The 22,451-nt window shown below is 52.3% G+C and overlaps 1 protein-coding gene across 1 annotated transcript in view; it reads left to right on the top strand.

Moving 5' to 3' along the window:
• Positions 1-6,791, top strand: part of LOC108160890 (retinal homeobox protein Rx) — a 38,272-nt gene extending 31,481 nt beyond the window's left edge. The window contains exons 5-6 of the mRNA XM_017295159.2: positions 5,421-5,586; positions 5,644-6,791. Of these exons, the coding sequence (XP_017150648.2) occupies positions 5,421-5,586; positions 5,644-6,395 (918 nt within the window). The 3' untranslated portion in view covers positions 6,396-6,791. The remainder of the gene's footprint in view (positions 1-5,420; positions 5,587-5,643) is intronic.
• Positions 6,792-22,451: the final 15,660 nt, after the last annotated feature.

The following is a 22,451-nucleotide window of genomic DNA, read 5'->3' as shown; positions in this document are numbered from 1 at the left end:
AGTTTCTCGTTGCGCTCCTTGCACATTATCTTCGAGGTTCTGCAGGTGGTGGTACTCCTCCACCTGCTATCAGTCTGTGCTCTAGCCTGCTTCTCTAGATCGCCTTGCAGCGTTCTGAGGGAGACAGGCACGTTCTCGGTTCTCCTATTCTCCAGCCCGACGCCTTCCTTAGCTAGTCCGTCCGCCGCTTCGTTTCCTTCGATGCCCTGGTGGCTGGGAACCCAATAGATCCGCACTGTCTTTGTCGTGCTTAGGATGTCTAGTGCCTCCCTGCTCGCCAAGACACTTCTGGAACTGACCGCGGACGACTGCATGGATCTTATCGCCGCTTGGCTGTCGACGAATAGGTTGACCGCATCGTGTGCTCGTTCTGTTAGGAGAGCGACCTCCGCTGCCTTCCCGATGGCAAAAACTTCTGCCTGGAATATGCTGCATTGGTCCGGTAGCTTATACGACAGCCTTATCTCAGGGTCTGTACAGTATAGGCCCGCTCCTACTCCTCCAACCATCTTGGAGCCGTCTGTGTATATGTTGAGGTGCTCAGTTTGGTCCCTTCCAATTTTCCATTCTTCAGGTCCCAAAGATGTGGTTGTTTTGACGTCAAGGCAAGTTTGGGGGGTCATGTAATCAGTTGATCTGGTCATGTCCCTGCCAATTGAACTGTGCCCGTATCCTTGTATGGATAGGTTTCCTGATGCTATAAGGCGTTGTGCTGCCTTTCCCGCAATCAGGCGAGCGTGAATGTCCAGGGGGTCGATTCCGAGTATAGTTTCGAGTGCTTCTGTTGGGGTTGACCTCAGCGCCCATGTAATACAGAGCAGAGCCTGTCGCTGAGTCTTTTCCATAACCTTATGGTATGTCTTCTTTTCAATAGCCTGCCACCACACTAAGGCTCCATACAGCAGAGTTGGTCGCACCACTGAGATGTAGATCCAGTGCATTAGAGCAGGTGACAGGCCCCATGTGCTGCTGAGCATCTTCTTGGATGCATAAAGCGCAATGGTAGCCTTCTTCACCCTTTCCACTACATTGGGCCTCCATGCCAGCTTGCTGTCCAGTACTGTGCCTAGGTATTTCACCTGTGATTTTGGAGTCAGCCTAGTTTGGTCAATTTTCGGGGGGGTCCATATCGGTACCTTGTACCTCTTGGTAAAGAGGATGAGGTCCGTCTTGTCCGCGTTGATACTGAGTCCAACCTCTTCCGCCCACTCACGTATCTCCCTGAGTGTACGTTTCATTATGGAGCTGAGGGTCGATGGACATACACCCGTAATAAGTATGCTTATGTCATCTGCATAGGCTGTTATTTTTGGGGCCTTCCTTTCAAATCTCTTAATGAGGTCGTCGACCACCAAATTCCACAGTAGTGGCGAAAGGACTCCACCTTGAGGTGTGCCTCTGTGTGCCCCCTTTACCATGGAAGCGGTGCCCCACTCCGATTGCACCCGTCTACAACTTAGGAGGTTTTGGATCCAGACGTTGATTGCAGGGTGTATGTTATTCGCTTCTAGGCGACTTGTTATTGCGGTTGTTGCCACGTTGTTGAATGCTCCTGAGATGTCCACAAATGCTCCCAAAGCATACTTTTTGTTGTGAAGGGCGCTCTCGATGGTGGCTACTAGCGAGTGTAGTGCCGTCTCCACTGATTTCCCTTTAGTGTAGGCGTATTGGTTTATTGTCATCAGTCCCCCTACCTCATTCCTGATGTGTAAATCCAACAGCTTTTCTAGTGTTTTTAGTAGAAAGGAGGTAAGGCTTATCGGTCTGTAATCCTTGGGACTCACGTGGCTGCACGTTCCTACCTTAGGGAGGAAGACAACCCTCGAGGTTCTCCATTGGATGGGGATATAGCCTGTACTTAGGCATGCTGAGTATATTGAGAAGAGCCATGGGGTAATAACCTCTTTGGTCAACTGCATCATGGCTGGGAATATCCCGTCCAGTCCTGGTGCTTTTATGGCCGCGAAGGAGTCTATGGCCCAGTGGATTCTCTTAGTGGTTAACAGACCTATTGGGGGGTGCTGTTCCTCAGTTGCTAGGTCCTGATGCTCCTTGGCGTCAGTGACCTCGGTGCATCCAGGGAAGTGCGCCTCCATTAGTGCTGTTAGGGCTTCTTTACTGCCCTCTGTCCACTGTCCGTTGTCTAGTTTTAGTTGGCTCTGTACTGTGGGCTGCTTTGAGAGCAGCTTCCGGAGCCTAGCGGTTTCGGGCACTTTCTCAATGTTGGAGCAGAAGTTTCTCCACGAGTTCCTTTGTGCCTTACGTATTTCCTTCTTGTAGCTCCTAAGTAGGATTTTATATTCCTCATTGACAATCTCTTCGTTCGCTTGTTTGGCGATCTTGAAGAATTCCTTGAGGTTGTTCCTTTGGAGAGAGAGATCTCGGTTCCACCAGAGTGGCTTGGTTCTCCTCTTCGTTCTCGATGGTTTGCACGATGCATGGTAGGCGTTCAGTAACTCGTTGGATAGGGTCTTTAGGGACTTCTCTATATCCTCCGCGGATTTCACTGAGCCCGGATTCGCGAGCTTCGAAGTAACAGTCTTTTTAAACTTTACCCAGTTTGTGTTTCGGGGGTTTCTATAGACTGTTATCTTCGAAGAGTGTTTGAATTCGCACTTGAACTGAATGTACTTATGATCTGAGAAGGATGGTCTTTCGAGGACTCTCCAGTCAGATACCAAGGTACTCTTTCCCGTGACAAGAGTTAGGTCTAGCACGTTTGACGAGGTGGGACCCACGAAGGTGTGTTCCTCCCCCACGTTTGCTACATCTAAGTTAGTGGATAAGATAAAGTCTAGGAGTGACTCACCTCTATCGTTGGTGTCAGGGCTTCCCCACACATTGTGATGGGCGTTGGCGTCTGCACCGATGAGGAGTTGGAGATTTTTGGAGCCGGCTTCTGTCACCGGACTCCTAAGTTCTTCCGGCGGGGCGGGCCTGTCGTGTGCCATGTAGCAGGAAGCTGCCATTAGGCGCTTTTCCTCGCTCTCCAGCATCACCACCGTAAGGTCATCCGTGCTGTAATGAGACATAAGATGAGCATGGATTCCCTTCCGTACGAGTACGGCGGTTCTGTTCCTGCTTACCGATGTTGAGTAGAGAAGGCTGTAATTTGAGGACTTTAGTCCGGCCACAGAGTTGCCTGACGCAATCCACGGCTCCTGGACTAAAGCTATGTCGGCGGGCCCTTGCTCCATGGCAATGAGGAGCTCCGCCGACGCTACCTTGCTTTTATGGAGATTGAGTTGCAGCACCCTTAGTGTCATGGGTGGCTAACTCAACCTCGCACGACGGGTTGACTATGATTGTCAGGTCACCGTCACCGTCTTCCTCCTCCTCCGAGTCGTCCAGCGCAAGACCCTGGGCGGCCTCCACTATGGTCTCCAGACCTAGGTCCTTCTCGACCTCGCCTGCCTGGAGGGTGTGCGCATCTTTATCCTCGGGGTGGCGCTTTTTCAGCCGTAGGTATACGCTACCTACGCCCCACGCCATCTTCCCGAACTTGGGATACAGGATGTCCTCCGCCACCTTGCTGATCTGGAGGATCACGTGCTGGCCCCCCTCGTTGGGTAGTGGGCTACCGGCATGCAGAACCTTCCAATCAGCAGTTGGCACGTCCGGATTTTGCCTCTTCAGCAGCTTCAGTGCTCGCTCCCCCTGGACAGCAATGGGGAAGAGCACCTTCGCCTTTGGTATGGACAAGATCAGCTCCCTGTCTACCACCTCCAGCTTGGCCCCCTCCCACAGAGCTTCCAGTAGAGGCACCTTCTGCACCAGCCACTGCCGCGTTGGGTCGTCATTGCACTTGAGCATGAACGTGGGCATGGGAGCGCTAGGGTCCTCCTCCTAACTTGAGGGCCGCCTTATACTGAGCTTTTGCCTTCATCCCACCCCTGGAACGCTTCGGCCCTTCCCAGGGAGCTGGTACCTGGTTCCGGCGAGCGGAGAAGGCTTTCCTCTTCGGTCTTGCTATGGGATAGCACGCTCTCCAGGTCCGAGTCTGCATCGACAACGGCACCCGCGCGGCTCACCCTGCAACGCGTCGTTTTTGTGGCAGTAGTATTACAACTGACATGACCTGCTCCCGCCATGCCCGAGGTGTGACCGCTGGCGACACGCAGAGAGGATTGCTCCTCCCCGTTCCCGCCGGTGGTAGCAGTCACGCTTTCCACCGACGTTTGGGTTGCCCCTAGCGTTTTATGCCTGGCCGCCAGGCACCTTTAGCCATGGCCTTGGTTCGTACAAGAAAGCGGGACACAAGAATCGAAAAATGTGCCAAGAGCATTGTAAAAAATGTTTGTGCCTTTTATGATATCAGTGCACAAGTACAAAGCGGACCAATCAAAATCCGTAATGATGTTATTAAGCTTCGCAAACTCGGCTTTACGAAAGCAGCGGACACGTTCGGGCAGCCTACTCGACCGATTCAATACAGTTGGTCCTATATCTAGCGACACCTCGAAAGTAGGGTGGTAGGCGTCTTCAGGTATAGTGAGCGGAAGGGCTCGGGTTAACAACACTATGGTCGGATCCGATACAAAGCATACATATGGACTTATACGAGTATCTAGTAGAGTTGGGTGAGGGGCTAAAATATATGTAGTCGTATTTGTGACAAGAGCAGCAGCAGCTCTGGCTAATGGTCAGACTTTAGCTCAAACTCTGGCTAAAAACATCACACAAACAGCAACAACATGTAATGGTAATGAAATTTTCATCAGGAATAATTTCTTATTAATTTGCGCAAATTTCGTTTAATTACTTTGAGCGTGGCAGAGGTTGGTCAGGACTGGGGGCTATGGAAACTCATTCTCTGTAGGTGGCTTTTATGGGTGTTTTGCTCTCCCTATCTCTCTCTCTCTCTCTCTCTCTCTCTCTCTGGCAGTGCCTTTCCCTCAGTTGAAGCCGCTAATTAGACAGGCACACTAATACACACTCATTGTTGCGATAATTCTAATTAAAGCGAAGGCGAACTAATTGGATGTTGCCTAACGGGACTCTGGCTCGGTGTGTGTATGTGTGCTCAGCCATTTTGCTTGTCTGGCTGTATCTCCTCTGTGCTTGTGTTCGTGTGTGTGTCTGTTTTCATTAACAATTTCAGCGCTGGACGCCATTTTGGTTTTTGTCTTGCTTGGAGCTTTTTATCTTCCGGCATTCTATAGCTGTCTCTCTCTCTCTCTCTCTCTCTCTCTCTCAGCCCATTCTCTCTTTCCCATTCGGCCCCTTGTCTTTCAGTTTATTCCGTTTTCTCATTATGCTTTTAGGCCGTCTTCCGTCAGTTGTTCTTCTGGCTGCGCTTCAGAGACATTTTGGCGCCTGATTAAATTAACGCGTTTCTTGTCAAGTGATTAATTTAATTGCTCCGTGCTCTCTCTAAGCAAACTAATTAGCTAACCCTCCTTCTTCTCTCTCTCTCGCAGGTCTGGTTCCAGAATCGTCGGGCCAAGTGGCGTCGCCAGGAGAAGTCGGAAAGCCTGCGTCTGGGCCTGACGCACTTCACCCAGCTGCCTCATCGACTTGGCTGCGGAGCCTCTGGTCTGCCAGTGGATCCCTGGCTGTCGCCGCCGCTGCTGAGTGCCCTGCCAGGTGAGAGTCTCATATTCAGCACTCCATAGCCCCTTTACTCAGACCAATCTCTTGCAGGCTTTCTATCGCACCCGCAGACGGTGTACCCCAGCTATCTGACCCCACCGCTGAGTTTGGCGCCCACAAACCTTACGATGAGCAGTTTGGCGGCCATGGGACACCATCACGGTCATAATGGACCACCGCCACCACCGCCCGGCCACGGACACGGACTCGGACACGGGAGTCTGGGACACGGGCATGGGCATGGACATGGCCATGGGCATGGCCATAACCAGCCCCAGCCACCCCCGCCGCCGGGTCCACCCCATCCCCATGGATGCCATCATGTGGTGCCGCTGTCCCATCTCCCGCCGCACCTGTCACGCATGTCACCGCATGCCACATCGCTGGGCTCCCCCCACCACGGACTGACGACCGCCAGCCTGCCACCCACCACGACGACCGCAGTCTCGTCCTCTTCCTCCTCCTCCGCTTCGCTGGAGTGCAGCGGTCCGGAAATCTGCATGTCGCCGCAGAACTTGAGCCTCTGCAACGCCGACTCCAACGGGGAGGCGCGGGACAGCAGCGACCTGGATGCCGGCAGCAGCAGTAGCAACCACGGCAGCGGCCTGGACAAGTGCGCGACCAATGCCAGCATCGAGCTGCTCGACGTGGGCCGGGAGAGTCCGCCACCACCTCCGCAAGCATTGGTGAAGCACTCCTCGTCTCCGCCGGCGGACATGCGGAGCAATTCGATAGCCACGCTGCGCATCAAGGCCAAGGAGCATCTAGACCAGCTCAACAAAGGCCCTGTGTCCATGGTCTAGCCACAGAAGGTTCCTAGCATCCGCATTGCGTCACCATCACCTGCACAGCAATTCCATTCCTCCCTTAATCTTAGTTCTTCTTAGTTCAGCTCCAATCAAAATCATCTCAAATCAGCTATGTTTTCTATCTTTAGTCATTAGTATAGAGAATTACATGTTTTAAGTCTTTGTTTTAGTTATCTACATGCATTCCGGCCGTGGCGTACGTTTGGTCCTCAGAAAGACCAAAATAACCTGCCTACGGCACTGCAAACTGCAAGCCAGTGCCAGTGAAAGAGTTTCCTATATCGTTCAACAGAACTGTGCAGAATGTAATTTTAAAATTTCCATTAATTCAACAGCAAAGGACAAAAAAATAAGTCTAATCATAAAGCATATTAGCACAAAATAAATATAAACAAGTTTTAGCTCAAAGAGGCATTGATTAAATGGGAAAGGGGCAGGGTATAGTGGGTTTCAATTAGCAGGGGAGCTAATCAGGAGCAATTAATAACCCTAACCTACTTGTCTGGCCAATTATGAGGTCTTATCTGCCTCATTGATCGCACCCGGGAGCTGTCAAAGTCTCATTAATGACTTGATTAATATGAAAATCGGGACACACTGGAATGACCTCTGTTGAAGGTGGATATTCAGACAATCAGTAATTAAATGCAATTAAAAGGGACGAAAGGCAAAGCAAACAACGACTCCGCAAGGTGAGTGCCGTGGGATGGCGGCACATGTGCAGTAGCCGCTTTTCGATCTAATAAAACGAGGGGGAACGTTGTGAGTTGCTGCGGACACCGCAACTCTACAGTTATACCCGATACTAAGTCAGTATAGCTCTTCTCCGGCAGACGCCGCTAATATTAAACGACACGACAAAGAGTGCGTTCGAGAGAGACAGAAAATCAGTCTGAGCGTGACGTCGGGCGCTGCGTAGCCACTGCAAATTGATTTGTTCCTATTGGCTATAAAAATAATCTGATCTGATCCAGATTCAGCAATCTGATAGATATGGTCATTATCTATGATTCTGCGTTTTTAGTTTTCTCGAATCTGCAATATTGTGGATGCAACAGATTTTCGTTCTTTGTGTGGGCGGAAGGAGGTGGGGCGAAATTTTGAGATATACGTTTTATAGTGAGATCTAACAGGAGTGCGGATTCTAAATTTGGTTACTCTAGCGTTAATAGTCTCTGAGATTTGTGGATGCCCCAGATTTTCGTCCTTTGCGGGGGCGGAAGGGGGTGTGGCGAAATTTTGACCATGAAACCTGTGTGTTAGAGAGAGACAGAGCGAGAAAGAATGAAATTGTTTTCTTGATTTTGGCTTTAATAATTATACGATCTGGTTCAGATTTTGCACTCTAGAAGATATAGTCATCTTCTACGATTCTGCGTTTTTGTTTTTCTCGTATCTTCGAAATTGTGGATGCCACAGATTTTCGCCTTTTGTGGGGGCGGAAGTGGGCGGGGCAAAGTTTTGAAATTTTCTTGTAGCAGTGACATATGACAGAAGTCTGGATCCAAAACATCGTTGCTCTAGCTCTTATAGTCTTTGAGCACTAGGCGCTGAAGGGGACGGACAGACGGACAGACGGACGGACGGACAGACGGACAGACGGACAGACAGATATGGCTCAATCGACTCGGCTATTGATGCTGATCAAGAATATATATACTTTATGGGGTCGGAAACGATTCTTTCTGGACGTTACACACATCCACTTTTACCACAAATCTAATATACCCCAATACTCATTTTGAGTATCGGGTATAATAACGAATAAAATTATAATTGCTTAACGCCGCGGGCAATTAAGCTGCAAGCATGTTGCCCACCCCAGGGGGTAGCATTCTTTTCAAGTTTGCATATGCATATGGTTAGAACCGAACACACATGTGTATCCCGCAAAGACCTCAGCACAATGATAATTGTTGGCAATTACATCAGACCGCTTATCACACGCACAACATCTACGGGAAAATCTCACCCAAAATTCATACTGCTACAAAACACACACGTGAAATAGAACTCTACATTTACACAAAAATTTGGTGAGGGAAATGGAAAAGGGAGTCGGGTAATGTGTTAGGTTAGCATTTAGGGCCCAGTTTAAGTATAATGACAATCACCGATTCCCTTATTTCGTGTACTCCACAATTCCACGCTCACAGCTAAATTACTTTAAGCTGTTCTCATTCCATTTTTGACTAGGATTTCAGCGAAAAACTACGAGTATTTATTATAATTTATATCGATTTATCTCTGAAGGTGGCACTCAATATTTGAGATATGTACATATGTATGTACTTTTAGCAGGATCATATTTCTGTATCTTGTGAGGGAGCGTACGCTCCACCCACATTTTTTCCGCCCATCAGTTCGCCGTCATTTTCCCATTGGAGGGACCCGAGATTACGTTATTAGAATTAAGATTTTTGACTTTTCAGTTTTAGGTTAAGGGGGGGGAAGGCCACGAAGGCTACATGACATTAATTTTATATATTATACGGCCCGAGGGGTCTCTAAGCCCCACGTAGCTTATTATCTTCTTTAAAGGAGGGGGTGGGGGGGGGGGGGTGGCTTTTCAGAACCAAAACCCAACAACAACGACGCAGCAGCAGCCAAAACGAGAGAGGAATACACCGAGAACCGAAAACCAACGGCATCGACGCAGCAACCCAACGACTACGACGCAGCAGCAGCCAAAGAGGGAGAGGGATACACCAAGAATCGAAATCCAACGGCACCGACACAGCAACGGCGAGGAATACACCAAGAACCGAAACCTAACGGCACCGACGCCAAAACGGGGAGGAATACACCAAGAAACAAAAACCGACAACAACAACGCAGCGGAAGCCAAATAGAGAGAGAAATACACCAAGAGAAGAAACGGTAGCCAACAGCATCAATTCAGCGACGGCCGAAGACGAGAAGCGCCGAAAAGATAAGCCGCCAGCGTCGACGCAGCAACGAAACGCTGGAACAGTAAGCCCACAGCAGCAACGGCAGAAGAGAGACGCGGAAAACTAAAGCGAAGTAACGACGCGCCAGCAGCGAGACAGAGAGACGAAAGTCACCGGCGCAGCGTAGACGCCGAACGACGGCGCCAGCCCTCTGCCGCCGCGGAAGATGACGACGCTAGCCGCCCACGCTGAGCTGGGAAAACGTGGAAGAAAAAAAGGTGGATTGGGAGCAGTCGTAGGAGTCGGACGTGTTTGCGGAAAAATTCGAGTGGCTTGGAAAAAGTAAAAACACGGGCTGCTGAGCGGTGCGATAGGTAGGGAACCAAGAAAGAATAAAGTGAAATGTAACGAATATAACAGAAACATAGCACGACCTCCAACAATCTATACACTAGGGAACCTGGAGGCCCGGGGCTTCATCTTCTCTGCCTTTCCTCCCGCCTCTTGCTTGAAACTGTGTGATTCCCTCCAGTAGTTCGTAGCCCGACAGGATCCTGAGGCCGCTGTCCGGCGATTGCCTAGGCGTTCTCGGTGATACCTGTCGTTGTTCCCTCCGCATGATTCCCTCCAGTAGTTTGTGACCCCGCAGGGTCCCGAGGCCGCTATCCGACTATCGTCTTAGCGCCCCCGGTGACTCCTGTTGGTGTCTCGCCTGATCCCCGTAGTTCCCTGGGTCCCGAAGGGGCTGTCCGGCGATTGCCTAAGCCCTCTCGGCGATACCTGCCCTGTATGATAAAGATTTTCGCAGTAATGTTTAGCCCGATAGTGTCCCGTGAGTGCTATCCGGCGATTGCCTAAGCGCTCTCGGCGATACGCGTCGGTATTCTCGTACTCGTAGTAATTCTTAGTTCGGCGGTTTCCCGTAAGTGCTATCCGGCGATTGCCTAGGCACTCTCGGCGATGCTTGCCGGTACCCCCGACCCTCGTAGTAATTCTTAGTTCGACAGCGTCCCGTAAGTGCTATCCGCCGATTGCCTAGGCACCTTCGGCGATGCTTGTCGATATCCCTGACCCCCCGTGGTAATTCTTAGTTCGACAGTGTCCCGTAAGTGCTATCCGGCGATAGCCTAGGCACTCTCGGCGATACTTGTCGGTATTTCCGCAGCATAGTCCTCCTTTCCGCGTCGTAGTAATTCTTAGGCCGACAGGGTCCCGTATGTACCGTCCGGCGATAGCCTAGGTACTCTCGGCGATACTTGTCGGTATTTCCGCATAGCAAAGTTCCCCTTTCCGCGTCGTAGTAATTCTTAGGCCGACAGGTTCCCGTAAGTGCCGTCCGGCGATAGCCCAGGCACTCTCGGCGATACTTTCCGGTATTTCCGCATAGCATAGTCCCCCTTTCCGCTTCGTAGTAACTCTCAGGCCGGCGGGGTCCCTTAAGTACTGTCCGGCGATAGCCTAGGTACTCTCGGCGACACCTGTCGGTATTGTCGCATAGTAAAGACCTCCGTATTGATTCTGAGTTCGGTGGGGTCCTGAAGGCGCTATTCGGCGATAACCGGAGTGCTCTCGGTGAAACCAACGGCCCTGTCCCACGCTACGATCGCTCCCGTCCGCGGGACTGCTGCCCCGTCCCCCATCATCGGTCCGAAATACGGAGTCCCGGCAAATTATAAATATTACTGTAATTTCGACCCTGGAGTAGACTGAGATATGTACCCCAGCCCAGGATCGCTTCCTTACAGATGGCGCCCGAGCAGGGACTCCGGGATTCCGTTATGTTTTGGGACGCTAAGTGGAACAGTCGATCAGAAGAAAGAGTAGAAGGGGGAATCGGGACTGTACCATGCGCAAGCACGGCCAGTCGGAATCATTAGGATAAGAATAGCTGTATATCTCTGAAAAAATAACCGCACGTGAGGTCGCCCATTATTCACGTACAGCCGAGGCTGGCTTCCCTAACCTCCCTAGCAATAGCGTCAGCGTCAGCGCCGCGGCGAGGCGGCAGAGAAAGAGAACCGAGCCGAAGCTGGGCCGAAATCGCTAGAGAGAGAGTGACACGTACGCGGCGAGCAGCGCGTCGTGAGCGGTAGAGGCCGAGCGAGCGTCGGAATCCTCCCGAAGACCAACCAGCCCGGCTATATATTTCGTACTCAGACCCAGAAGAGATAGTCAACGCCCGGCCCTCAGCGAGAATAGTCGATGCCCGACCCTCAGCGCGAGCAGTCAACGCCCGGTCTTCAGAGCAGTCATTCAATGCACGGTCTTCAGCGTGACCATTCAAAGCCCAGCCTACAAAACTATAGCCGAAAGTAAACGCCCGGCATTCGAAGTGATCAGTCAGCGTTCAGCCATCAACACGGGACGAGATCTAACGCTTAAATCAACGAACCCAGCACGACCAGGACCACAAGGACAATCCCCAGGACGACGACAGCAAGGACTATCGACCGGCCTAGCCAGGATCAACAGTCAGGACAATTCCAAGGACAACGATAGCAAGGACTATCGACCAGGACCCCAAGCAGCAAGGACGCCAAGGACGCCTCCACTGGACAACCGTGTTAACCGTGCATACGCCGCGCTTCCCTGACTAGCCCCAAGGACTCCGGTATTCAGTGCGTTTCACTGACAGTTCGACCACCGTGCTTCGACATGGGGGGTACAGTGGATTTCGTATCGGCGCAAGGACGAATTGCAGGCCATCGCCGCCGAATTCGGCCTCGGTGAAACCGGGACAGTGGACGAACTGCGCAGCCGGATCTCGGCCTTTATTTCGCGCGGTGAGGATCCGACTGCCATCGAAAAACGGATCAAAGAGCTCGGAATGGTCTTCGACAGCGCGCCCAGCCCGAGAAGCCCGAGGAGCACGTCCCCGTCGCCGGGACCGAGTCAGCGAGAGCGGAAGGAAGGGATCTGTGCGGAGCAGCCTCTATCTATCATAATTCCCGAGTTCCCGCGCGCAGCTCACGGCGACTCTGGCTGGCTTGAAACCACGACTGACCGGCGACATGGTGACAATCACCACCAGCACCGCTTCCCCGAGGAAGCCGCGACCCGGAAGGGAAGAAATTTCCTTCGCCGCCCTGGCCGATAAACTGCGCAATTGGGGTCTGAAGTTCGACGGACACTCGGATGCGCTGGCTTTCATCGAACGGTTGGAAGAAAGTGTCGACTCATATGGCGGAAGCCCAGCAAAACTGCCGCGAGCCATCTCCGGGCTACTAACTGGCAAGGCAGAAGGATTTTTTAGGACGTTCCAGATGCAAGGCAAGCCATGGACCGAGTTCCGGAAGGAGTTCTTGGAGTTCTTCCTACCCCCGCGATACTTTCAGCGCTTGGAAGATACGATCCGCTCCCGTCGCCAACGACCCCGAGAAGCCTTTCAGGACTACTTGATCGACCTCCGACTCATGATGCAACGAGCTCAATGTATTCCAGACGGGGAGCTGGACAGGATCTACGAGAACCTTCGGCCGGAATACCAACTGTTCACCCGTAGACATGAGTTCGAGACGTTCCGAGAACTGACCCAATTGATGGTAGCGTACGAGACAACGCGGGACCGCGAATAAACCCACCCAGCTAACGACCGCCCAAATACGAAAGCCAGAACGCCATTATACCAAGGACCCGGATTATCCACCCCACAGCATGCCCCTCCAGACGACACCGGGCCCTACCGGAGCGCCGAGACGGCAAGCCGCGTAGTGACCCAAGATGGAGACCGGCCGGTGAACACACGCCGGGCCTGCCGGAATTGCGGGGAGGAAGGTCATTTCAGCAGCTCATGCAGGAATCGGCGAGTGCTATTCTGTTGGGAGTGTGGCCACCGCGGCATCCGGACGATCGACTGCTGTAGGCTATCCGAGTCGGGAAACGGCCGAGTCTCCGCTCGTGAGGGAACCGATCGGAGACATACCTCCAGGGCCCCCAGGAGTAACTCATCCCTTAAGTTTGGAAGGAGGCAGGATCGCCGCGCTAGTAACCATCGAAGGAGTACCGCTCACAGCTACCCTCGACACGGGAGCAACGCGGTCGTTCGCCAGTCAACGCATCGCTCATGAAGTAAGTACCGGAGGGAACGCACGGAATATAAGGACTACCGTCCGCCTGGCGGACGGTACAGCAAAGGAGGTGACGCAAGCAGTTTCGGTCAAGGTGCGTCTGGATCAACGGGAAACGCGGGGGATTCTATTAGTCCTACCCATGGTAGTGGACGACATCATACTGGGGCTCGATTTCCTTTGCGGCGTCCAGGCCATAATACAATGCGGACGAGCGTACTTGCAGTTGACCCAGCGGGCGATCCGGGAACCAACCCGATCCCCACATCATCCTCGAATCGGCCCCGCATGGTTACTTTTAGTGACGAAAGTCCCGCGACTGCATCCGCTGCCCCTACCCGCTCGACCAATCCAACAGCGACCCCCCGGACGAAGCCGACGCACCAGAATCCCAACCACGCCAGACCCAGCAATGTACCAGTGACAACGCACCGGAGTCTCGAACACGCCAGACCCATCAACGTACCAGTGACAACGCACCAGAATCCCGACCACGCCAGACCCAGCAACGTAACCATGACAACGCACCAGAATCCCAACCACGCCAGACCCAGCAACGTAACCATGACAACGCACCGGAGTCTCGAACACGCCAGACCCATCAACGTACCAGTGACAACGCACCAGAATCCCGACCACGCCAGACCCAGCAATGTACCAGTGACAACGCACCAGAATCCCAACCACGCCAGACCCAGCAACGTAACCATGACAACGCCCCAGGATCTCGAACACGCCAGACCCAGCAACGCCACCCGAACCCGACCCACAATTCGATACGACCACGCCAGAACCATCAACGAAGATTCGACGGAGACGACTGCGACACCGCTGGACACACCCAGGGCCAGTCCGTCCGCCTCGAAGAACACCCAGAGCAACGAAGATTCGACGGAGACGACTGCGACACCGCTGGACACACCCAGGGCCAGTCTGTCCGCCTCGACGAACACCCAGAGCAACGAAGATTCGACGGAGACGACTGCGACACCGCTGGACACACCCAGGGCCAGTCTGTCCGCCTCGAAAAACACCCAGAGCAACGAAGATTCGACGGAGACGACTGCGACACCGCTGGACACACCCAGGGCCAGTCCGTCCGCCTCGGAGAACACCCAGAGCAACGAAGATTCGACGGAGACGACTGCGACACCGCTGGACACACCCAGGGCCAGTCCGTCCGCCTCGAAGAACACCCAGAGCAACGAAGATTCGACGGAGATGACTGCGACACCGCTGGACACACCCAGGGCCAGTCTGTCCGCCTCGAAGAACACCCAAAGCAACGAAGATTCGACGGAGACGACTGCGACACCGCTGGACACACCCAGGGCCAGTCCGTCCGCCTCGAAGCACACCCAGAGCAACGAAGATTCGACGGAGACGACTGCGACACCGCTGGACACACCCAGGGCCAGTCCGTCTGCCTCGAAAACCACCCAGAGTATCCCTACCAAGACAACGGAGCTAAGCCACGACCACGCCAGCACCAGAAGTAACATCAGGACAACGTTTCTAAGTTTCGACCACGCCAGACTCAGCAGCAATACAAGGACAACGCATCGAAGCCTCGACCACGCCAGACCCAGCAGCAATACAAGGACAACGCATCTAAGCCCCGACCGAGACGGACCCGGAGGCGCTAAAAATATAGCACGATCGACGCGAGCCAAATCAGAAATGCCCAGCAGTGTGGCTCAATCAGAGCGAACGACCCCACGGGAAACCAGCATCGCTATACACCACGACCCGCTACGCCTGGAAGACCACGGCCCCGAAGGACATGAGCGGGTCAAGGTAGACCAACTCGCACCTCACCCCCCAACGAATTATCAACTCGCCCCGTTAGCCGATGCCGCGGCCGGTCGACAACGCAACCCTTTTCGAAGATCAGACTCGACTGACCCTATAACCGTGAACCTCGCCATCATAACATGTGCCCTGCTTGAAGAAATCTCGCCACCGACAGCCCCCACCACCGAACCACCCCTCCCGCCGTGGGTAGCCGAGTTTTTGAAGCAAGAATTGGCCAAGTTCGAGGGATTGGAGGACGTGTCTCACATAGCTGAGCATACCATCACTCTGAAGGACGACAAGCCGATAAAGCAGAGGTACTTCCCCAAAAATCCGGCCATGCAGAAAATCATCAATGCTCAGGTCGACGAGTTGCTGCAAGACGGGCGAATCGAAGCTTCAAAAAGCCCACACAGCGCTCCCATCGTGCTGGTGGGAAAGAAGACAGGCGAGATGCGGATGTGCGTAGACTACCGACAACTCAACGCGCAATCAATACCCGACGCCTACCCACTGCCCAGGATCAACCACATCATCGAGAGGCTCCGTAACGCACGTTACATCTCGACTTTGGACCTCAAGAACGGGTATTGGCAGATCCCTATGGCCGAGGGGAGCCGAGAATGTACCGCCTTCACCGTTCCGGGCAGAGGACTCTTCCATTGTAAGGTGATGCCGTTCGGACTGCACTCAGCATCGGCCACGTTCCAGCGAGCCTTGGACAGCGTCATCGGACCACAGATGGAACCCAACGCATTCGCTTACCTTGATGACATTATTGTCATCGGAGCGGCGTTGGAGGAACACGTCGACCATCTGCGAGAGGTGTTCCGGAGACTACGGGAAGCAAATCTAAGATTGAACCAAAAGAAATGCAGCTTCTTCCAGAAAAGCATCGTATACCTGGGGCATGTCATTAGTGAGCAGGGTATACACACCGGCCCAGATAAGATCGTCGCCGTCCGGAAGTTGGCCCCACCCAGTTCAATAAAGGAGCTTCGACGCTGCCTAGGAATGGCATTGTGGTTTGTCCCAAACTTCGCGACGATTGTACAACCAATGACTAGCCTCCTGAAGAAGGAGAAAAGGTGGATCTGGAGTGACGAACAGCAGGCCGCTTTCGAGGAGTTGAAGGAGAAGTTAACCCGAGCACCCGTCTTAGCCTGCCCGGATTTCGCGGAGAGGTTCGCTCTACAAACTGACGCAAGCGACTACGGTCTAGGGGCAGTCCTGACGCAACAGATCAGTGGAGAGGAGAGGGTCATAGCCTACGCCAGTCGAAGGCTCTTGAAAGCAGAAGAGAACTACTCAGCCACGGAAAAGGAGTGCTTAGCCATCGTCTGGGCCATCAGGAAATTACGATGCTACCTGGAGGGCTAGCACTTCGACGTCATCACCGACCATCTCGCCTTGAAGTGGTTAAACTCGATCAATAATCCAACCGGTCGCCTCGCCCGTTGGGCGCTGGAACTCCAACAGTATCGCTTTGACGTGCTTTACCGACGCGGAAGCCAAAACATCGTAGCAGACGCTCTTTCCCGGCAACCTATCGACACCATACAGCGAGCCCTAGAAGACCTGCCCACCTGCCCCTGGATACAAAGGTTGCTCAAACGTATCCAGTCACGACCTGAGGAATGCAGAGAATTTATAATCGAGAACGGACAGATCTACCGGCAGCCTGGACACCGACCAATCGAGGAAGAATCTCACCAGTGGAAGTTATGCGTCACCAGTGGCCATCGTAGACGAGTGTTAGAAGAATGCCACGATCACCCGACCGCCGGACACCTAGGAATACGGAAGACTACCACTCGGGTAACCCAACGATATTACTGGCCAGGACTCTACAGAGACGTGGCCCGATACGTGAAACATTGCGAAAGCTGCCAAAAATTTAAGGGGAGCCAGAACAAACCCGCAGGTCACATGTATACGCGACAGGCGAAGGGCCCGTTCGACATCCTTTGCGCGGACTTCGTAGGCCCCCTACCCCGCTCAACGCACGGCAACACGATGCTCCTCGTGTTCTTCGACTCATTCAGCAAATGGGTAGAACTTGTGCCACTCCGGAAAGCCACAACCGCCCACTTGGAGAAGGCGTTCCGAGAGAGGATACTCTGCCGATTCGGGGTCCCGTGGAAATTTGTGTGCGACAACGGAACACAATTCACTAGTCGGTCCTTCCGGAAATTTTGCGAGGTAACAGGAATGGAACTCGAGCACACCGCGCCGTATACCCCTCAGCAAAACCCGACGGAGAGGGCAAACCGGACCATCAAGACAATGATTGCATAATACGTCGACGGGGACCAACGGACCTGGGACGATCTCCTCCCCGAGTTAAGCTTGGCCATAAGCAGCAGCACGTCGGACACCACGGGCTTCAGGCCGGGCCTTTTTGGACTCGGGAGAGAACCAAGGGTACCAAGAGCCTTGTACGACGAAGTGACCCCAGGATTAGGAAATGAACCAGAGCCTGCCCACGAGAAGGCGACACGACTGCAGGAAGTGTTCAACTACAGATTCAACAAGGCAAACGAAGGAAAACTGCGAGTTTAGCCGACTTAAAGGCGTTCCACGGAGTGGACCACCCCGAGGAGAACCCAACGACGTTGGAGAGACCTGAATGACCTACCGTAAGCTACGCATACATCCCCTTATGGGATTAGATAAGTACTACACCCAATGTAAACATCTTCTTACTCGCACCGCTCAAGCAGGATAGGGGGAGGGTATTAATACTTCTAGTTAAGACAGGCAGGTTCGAACCGACAGGCATTTTCTCCCTAGAATCGACTGAAGACATGAAGCGTCTAAGAGACGGAAGGCAAGCTCGGCCCCTAGGGGCAAATGGTGATACGACGGGACACCCTAGCGGATACCAGCTGCCTGAAGTCCCGGCACCTGCCGACGAACCAACGACAAACCGGGCTCGCGGCTGGATCGTCGACCCCAATGGGCCATCCGCCTCCCGTCAAGCCCAGCTGAGGCGGGTCGGAGAGGCGACACTTCGACAACAGGACAGGATGCCATGGGGCCAGCGCGCGGCAGCCATCCAAGGGTGGATCGACCAACAAACCCAGGACCCGGGGACCGACGCCGAAGAGGAAGTAGAGCCCGATGGCCGCTTCGCAACCGACGGTGTCCGCTCGGCGCCCAATCACGACGTCGCCGCCCTGAATCGCCGTTGGTTCGGGAGTTATGGGGCTGCCATCGACGACGACAACGCGACAACGGACACCGACGAGCACGAGACGATAATACGCGACGCTCAAAGCCTGGCGTCCGTCCACGCTGCAGGACGAAGGGAACAGACACCCACTGGCTCGCGATCACGGCGGACGCCACTGGCTTTTCAGAACCAAAACCCAACAACAACGACGCAGCAGCAGCCAAAACGAGAGAGGAATACACCGAGGACCGAAAACCAACGGCATCGACGCAGCAACCCAACGACAACGACGCAGCAGCAGCCAAAGAGGGAGAGGGATACACCAAGAATCGAAATCCAACGGCACCGACACAGCAACGGCGAGGAATACACCAAGAAAAATACACCGGAAAAATTCGAGTGGCTTGGAAAAAGTAAAAACACGTGGCGGCCCGGATCCACGCCAACGCTATCAGTGACACGGGGAAGATCCGGCATCGACGCTGCGCTTACGGGGAGAAGACCCTGCATCGATACTACACTTACGGAGAGGAGATCCTGCATCTACGCTGCACCCACGGGGAAGAGGAGGCTTTCGACGAGTACAAGCGTGGGAGTTCAGGGGTAAGCTAGTCTCTAGACGTGTATACGGGCTGCTGAGCGGTGCGATAGGTAGGGAACCAAGAAAGAATAAAGTGAAATGTAACGAATATAACAGAAACATAGCACGACCTCCAACAATCTATACACTAGGGAACCTGGAGGCCCGGGGCTTCATCTTCTCTGCCTTTCCTCCCGCCTCTTGCTTGAGTCTGTGTGACTCCATCCAGTAGTTCGTAGCCCGACAGGATCCTGAGGCCGCTGTCCGGCGATTGCCTAGGCGTTCTGGGTGATACCTGTCGTTGTTCCCTCCGCATGAATCCCTCCAGTAGTTTGTGACCCCGCAGGGTCCCGAGGCCGCTATCCGACGATCGTCTAAGCGCCCCCGGTGACTCCTGTTGGTGTCTCGCCTGATCCCCGTAGTTCCCTGGGTCCCGAAGGGGCTGTCCGGCGATTGCCTAAGCCCTCTCGGCGATACTTGTCGGTATTTCCGCATAGCAAAGTCCCCCTTTCCGCGTCGTAGTAATTCTTAGGCCGACAGGGTCCCGTAAGTACCGTCCGGCGATAGCCTAGGTACTCTCGGCGATACTTGTCGGTATTTCCGCATAGCATTGTCCCCCTTCCGCGTCGTAGTAATTCTTAGGCCGACAGGGTCCGTAAGTACCGTCCGGCGATAGCCTAGGTACTCTCGGCGATACTTGTCGGTATCCCCGCATAGCAAAGTTCCCCTTTCCGCGTCGTAGTAATTCTTAGGCCGACAGGGTCCCGTAAGTGCCGTCCGGCGATAGCCTAGGCACTCTCGGCGATACTTGCCGGTATTTCCGCATAGCATAGTCCGCCTTTCCGCTTCGTAGTAACTCTCAGGCCGGCGGGGTCCCTTAAGTACTGTCCGGCGATAGTACTCTCGACGACACCTGTCGGTATTGTCGCATAGTAAAGACCTCCGTATTGATTCTGAGTTCGGTGGGGTCCTGAAGGCGCTATTCGGCGATAACCGGAGTGCTCTCGGTGAAACCAACGGCCCTGTCCCACGCTACGACCGATCCCGTCCGCGGGACTGCTGCCCCGTCCCCCATCATCGGTCCGAAATACGGAGTCCCGGCAAATTATAAATATTACTGTAATTTCGACCCTGGAGTAGACTGAGATATGTACCCCAGCCCAGGATCGCTTCCTTACAATCTTCTGTTATTATCTTAATTCTTAAACAAACGAGGGGGAACGTTGTGAGTTGCTGCGGACACCGCAACTCTACAGTTATACCCGATACTAAGTCAGTATGGCTCTCCTCCGGCAGACGCCGCTAATATTAAACGACACGACAAAGAGTGCGTGCGAGAGAGACAGAAAATCAGTCTGAGCGTGACGTCGGGCGCTGCGTAGCCAGTGCAAATTGATTTGTTCCTTTTGGCTATAAAAATTATCTGATCTGGTCCAGATTCAGCAGTCTGATAGATATGGTCGTTATCTATGATTCTGCGTTTTTAGTTTTCTCAAATGTGCAATATTGTGGATGCAACAGATTTTCGTCCTTTGTGTGGGCGGAAGGGGGTGGGGCGAAATTCTGAGATATACGTTTTATAGTGAGGTCTAACAGAAGTGCGGATAATAAATTTGGTTACTCTAGCCTTAATAGTCGCTGTGATTTGTGGATGCCCCAGATTTTCGTCCTTTGCGGGGGCGGAAGGGGGTGTGGCGAAATTTGGACACGAAACGGTCAAGGTCCGATATCACAGGAGTGTGGATACCAAATTTGGTTGCTTTGGCTCTTATAGGTTCTGAGATCCTTGAACTCATATTTTGCAATTGGCAAAACCGACCATGAAGCCTGTGTGTTAGAGAGAGACAGAGCGAGAAAGAATGAAATTGTTTTCTTGATTCTGGCTATAATAATTATATGATCTGGTTGAGATCTTACATTTTAAAGCATATAGTCATCCTCTACGATTCTGCGTTTTTGGTTTTATCGTATCTTTAAAAATGTGGATGCCACAGATTTTCGTCCTTTGTGGGGGTGGAAGTGGGCGGTGCGAAGTTTTGAAATATTTTTGTAGCAGTGACATATCACAGAAGTCTGGATCCAAAACATCGTTGCTCTAGAAGGACAGACATGGCTCAATCGACTCGGCTATTGATGCCGAATATATATACTTTATGGGGTCGGAAACGATTCCTTCTGGACGTTACACACATCCACTTTTACCACAAATCTAATATACCCCAATACTCATTTTGAGTATCGGGTATAATTAATTTATTTAATACTAATTTACATGTATATTTCGTAAAGTGTTGAGCTTTAAAGAGAGAGATTTAAATCTAAATTCAAATCATTCATGGCTCAGTGGCGACAATAAAAACCGTTTCTGTCGGCCGTTTCTGAAACTATTCCAATGTTATTTACATTACATGAGACCTTACATTCTAGGGGAACATAGTGCAATAGTGGAATAAAAACCACAATAAATAATATTTACTGAGCATTAAATAAGATCTCAATTTATAAAGATAAATTTTCAGTTCAAGTATGCGGAATACATATAGATAATTAATATCAATATATACACAGATGTATATCTAAGCGATTTTACATGTACATCGTACATTTCGTTATATGCATGTAAAATTGCACGCTTCATAAACTATCCGTACAGATGGCGCCACAATGCCTGAGCTTTTGGCGGCTTGGCCAATGTACGCTTGAGGTCTAGTTGTTATTATTTATTAATTACACAGCCCCACAAAAACAAAATATCGTGCGTGGCTGACCAGAATATCATATCAGTATGTATTTTGGGGCCCTGAAAACCTTAATAAACCAAGGTCAGATTTGCTCCATCACGTCAGGTCTTTAATCTAACCTCAAAACACCCAAAACAAGGTCGAAACATGGTGGAAACCTATTTGAAAAATTCATCGGATTCGCTTGAATCACTTGGGTGTTTTTGAGTTCAATAATTACGAGCTTGAAGTCAGTTTTCAGAAATTCAAAATGCCGGATCCAATAAGTGTAGTGGCCAGTGAAGCAAACCCCTAATATTTCCGCTGCTACAAAAACAGATTGAAAACACGCGCCAACTTGATTAGTTCGAACAACAAGCCTTTAGAAACCTCTACTTCGAATATTTAGCTTTAATTGCTCGAATGTTCTCTTTCGTCTCTCGAGACCGAACTTCCATGGAAGGATTCCCGTTAAAGCTCGTCTGTGCCGCTTAAGCCGACAGCGACGGTGGCGATTACCGTTCTAGATCGTTAAACGATTTCCCCACATTCACCAGAGGCGTACAGCGACAGAACAGCCTGGATGGCCACATTCATGGCGGGTACCTTGAATGTTACGAACCTGATCTGAGTCATCCTCTCACGGTTAGCCTTCGGGCTAAGAGGGGCATCGGCCAGCAGAACGGGGTGATCCTCGGGGGCCACACGCAACTCATTCTTGGTCATCACCAAAGTTCTTGGTCCTCAGCAATAGCGAGATGCGTGCGGCCGGCGACGAGCTCCCCGTCCTGCTAAACGGAGCCCCTCTTAACGACGAGGCTAA

Source organism: Drosophila miranda, assembly GCF_003369915.1.
Source record: "Drosophila miranda strain MSH22 chromosome Y unlocalized genomic scaffold, D.miranda_PacBio2.1 Contig_Y1_pilon, whole genome shotgun sequence".
Lineage (NCBI taxonomy): Eukaryota > Metazoa > Arthropoda > Insecta > Diptera > Drosophilidae > Drosophila > Drosophila miranda.
The sequence above is the reverse complement of the archived record's forward strand: the minus strand, read 5'-3'. Positions and strand labels throughout refer to the sequence as shown.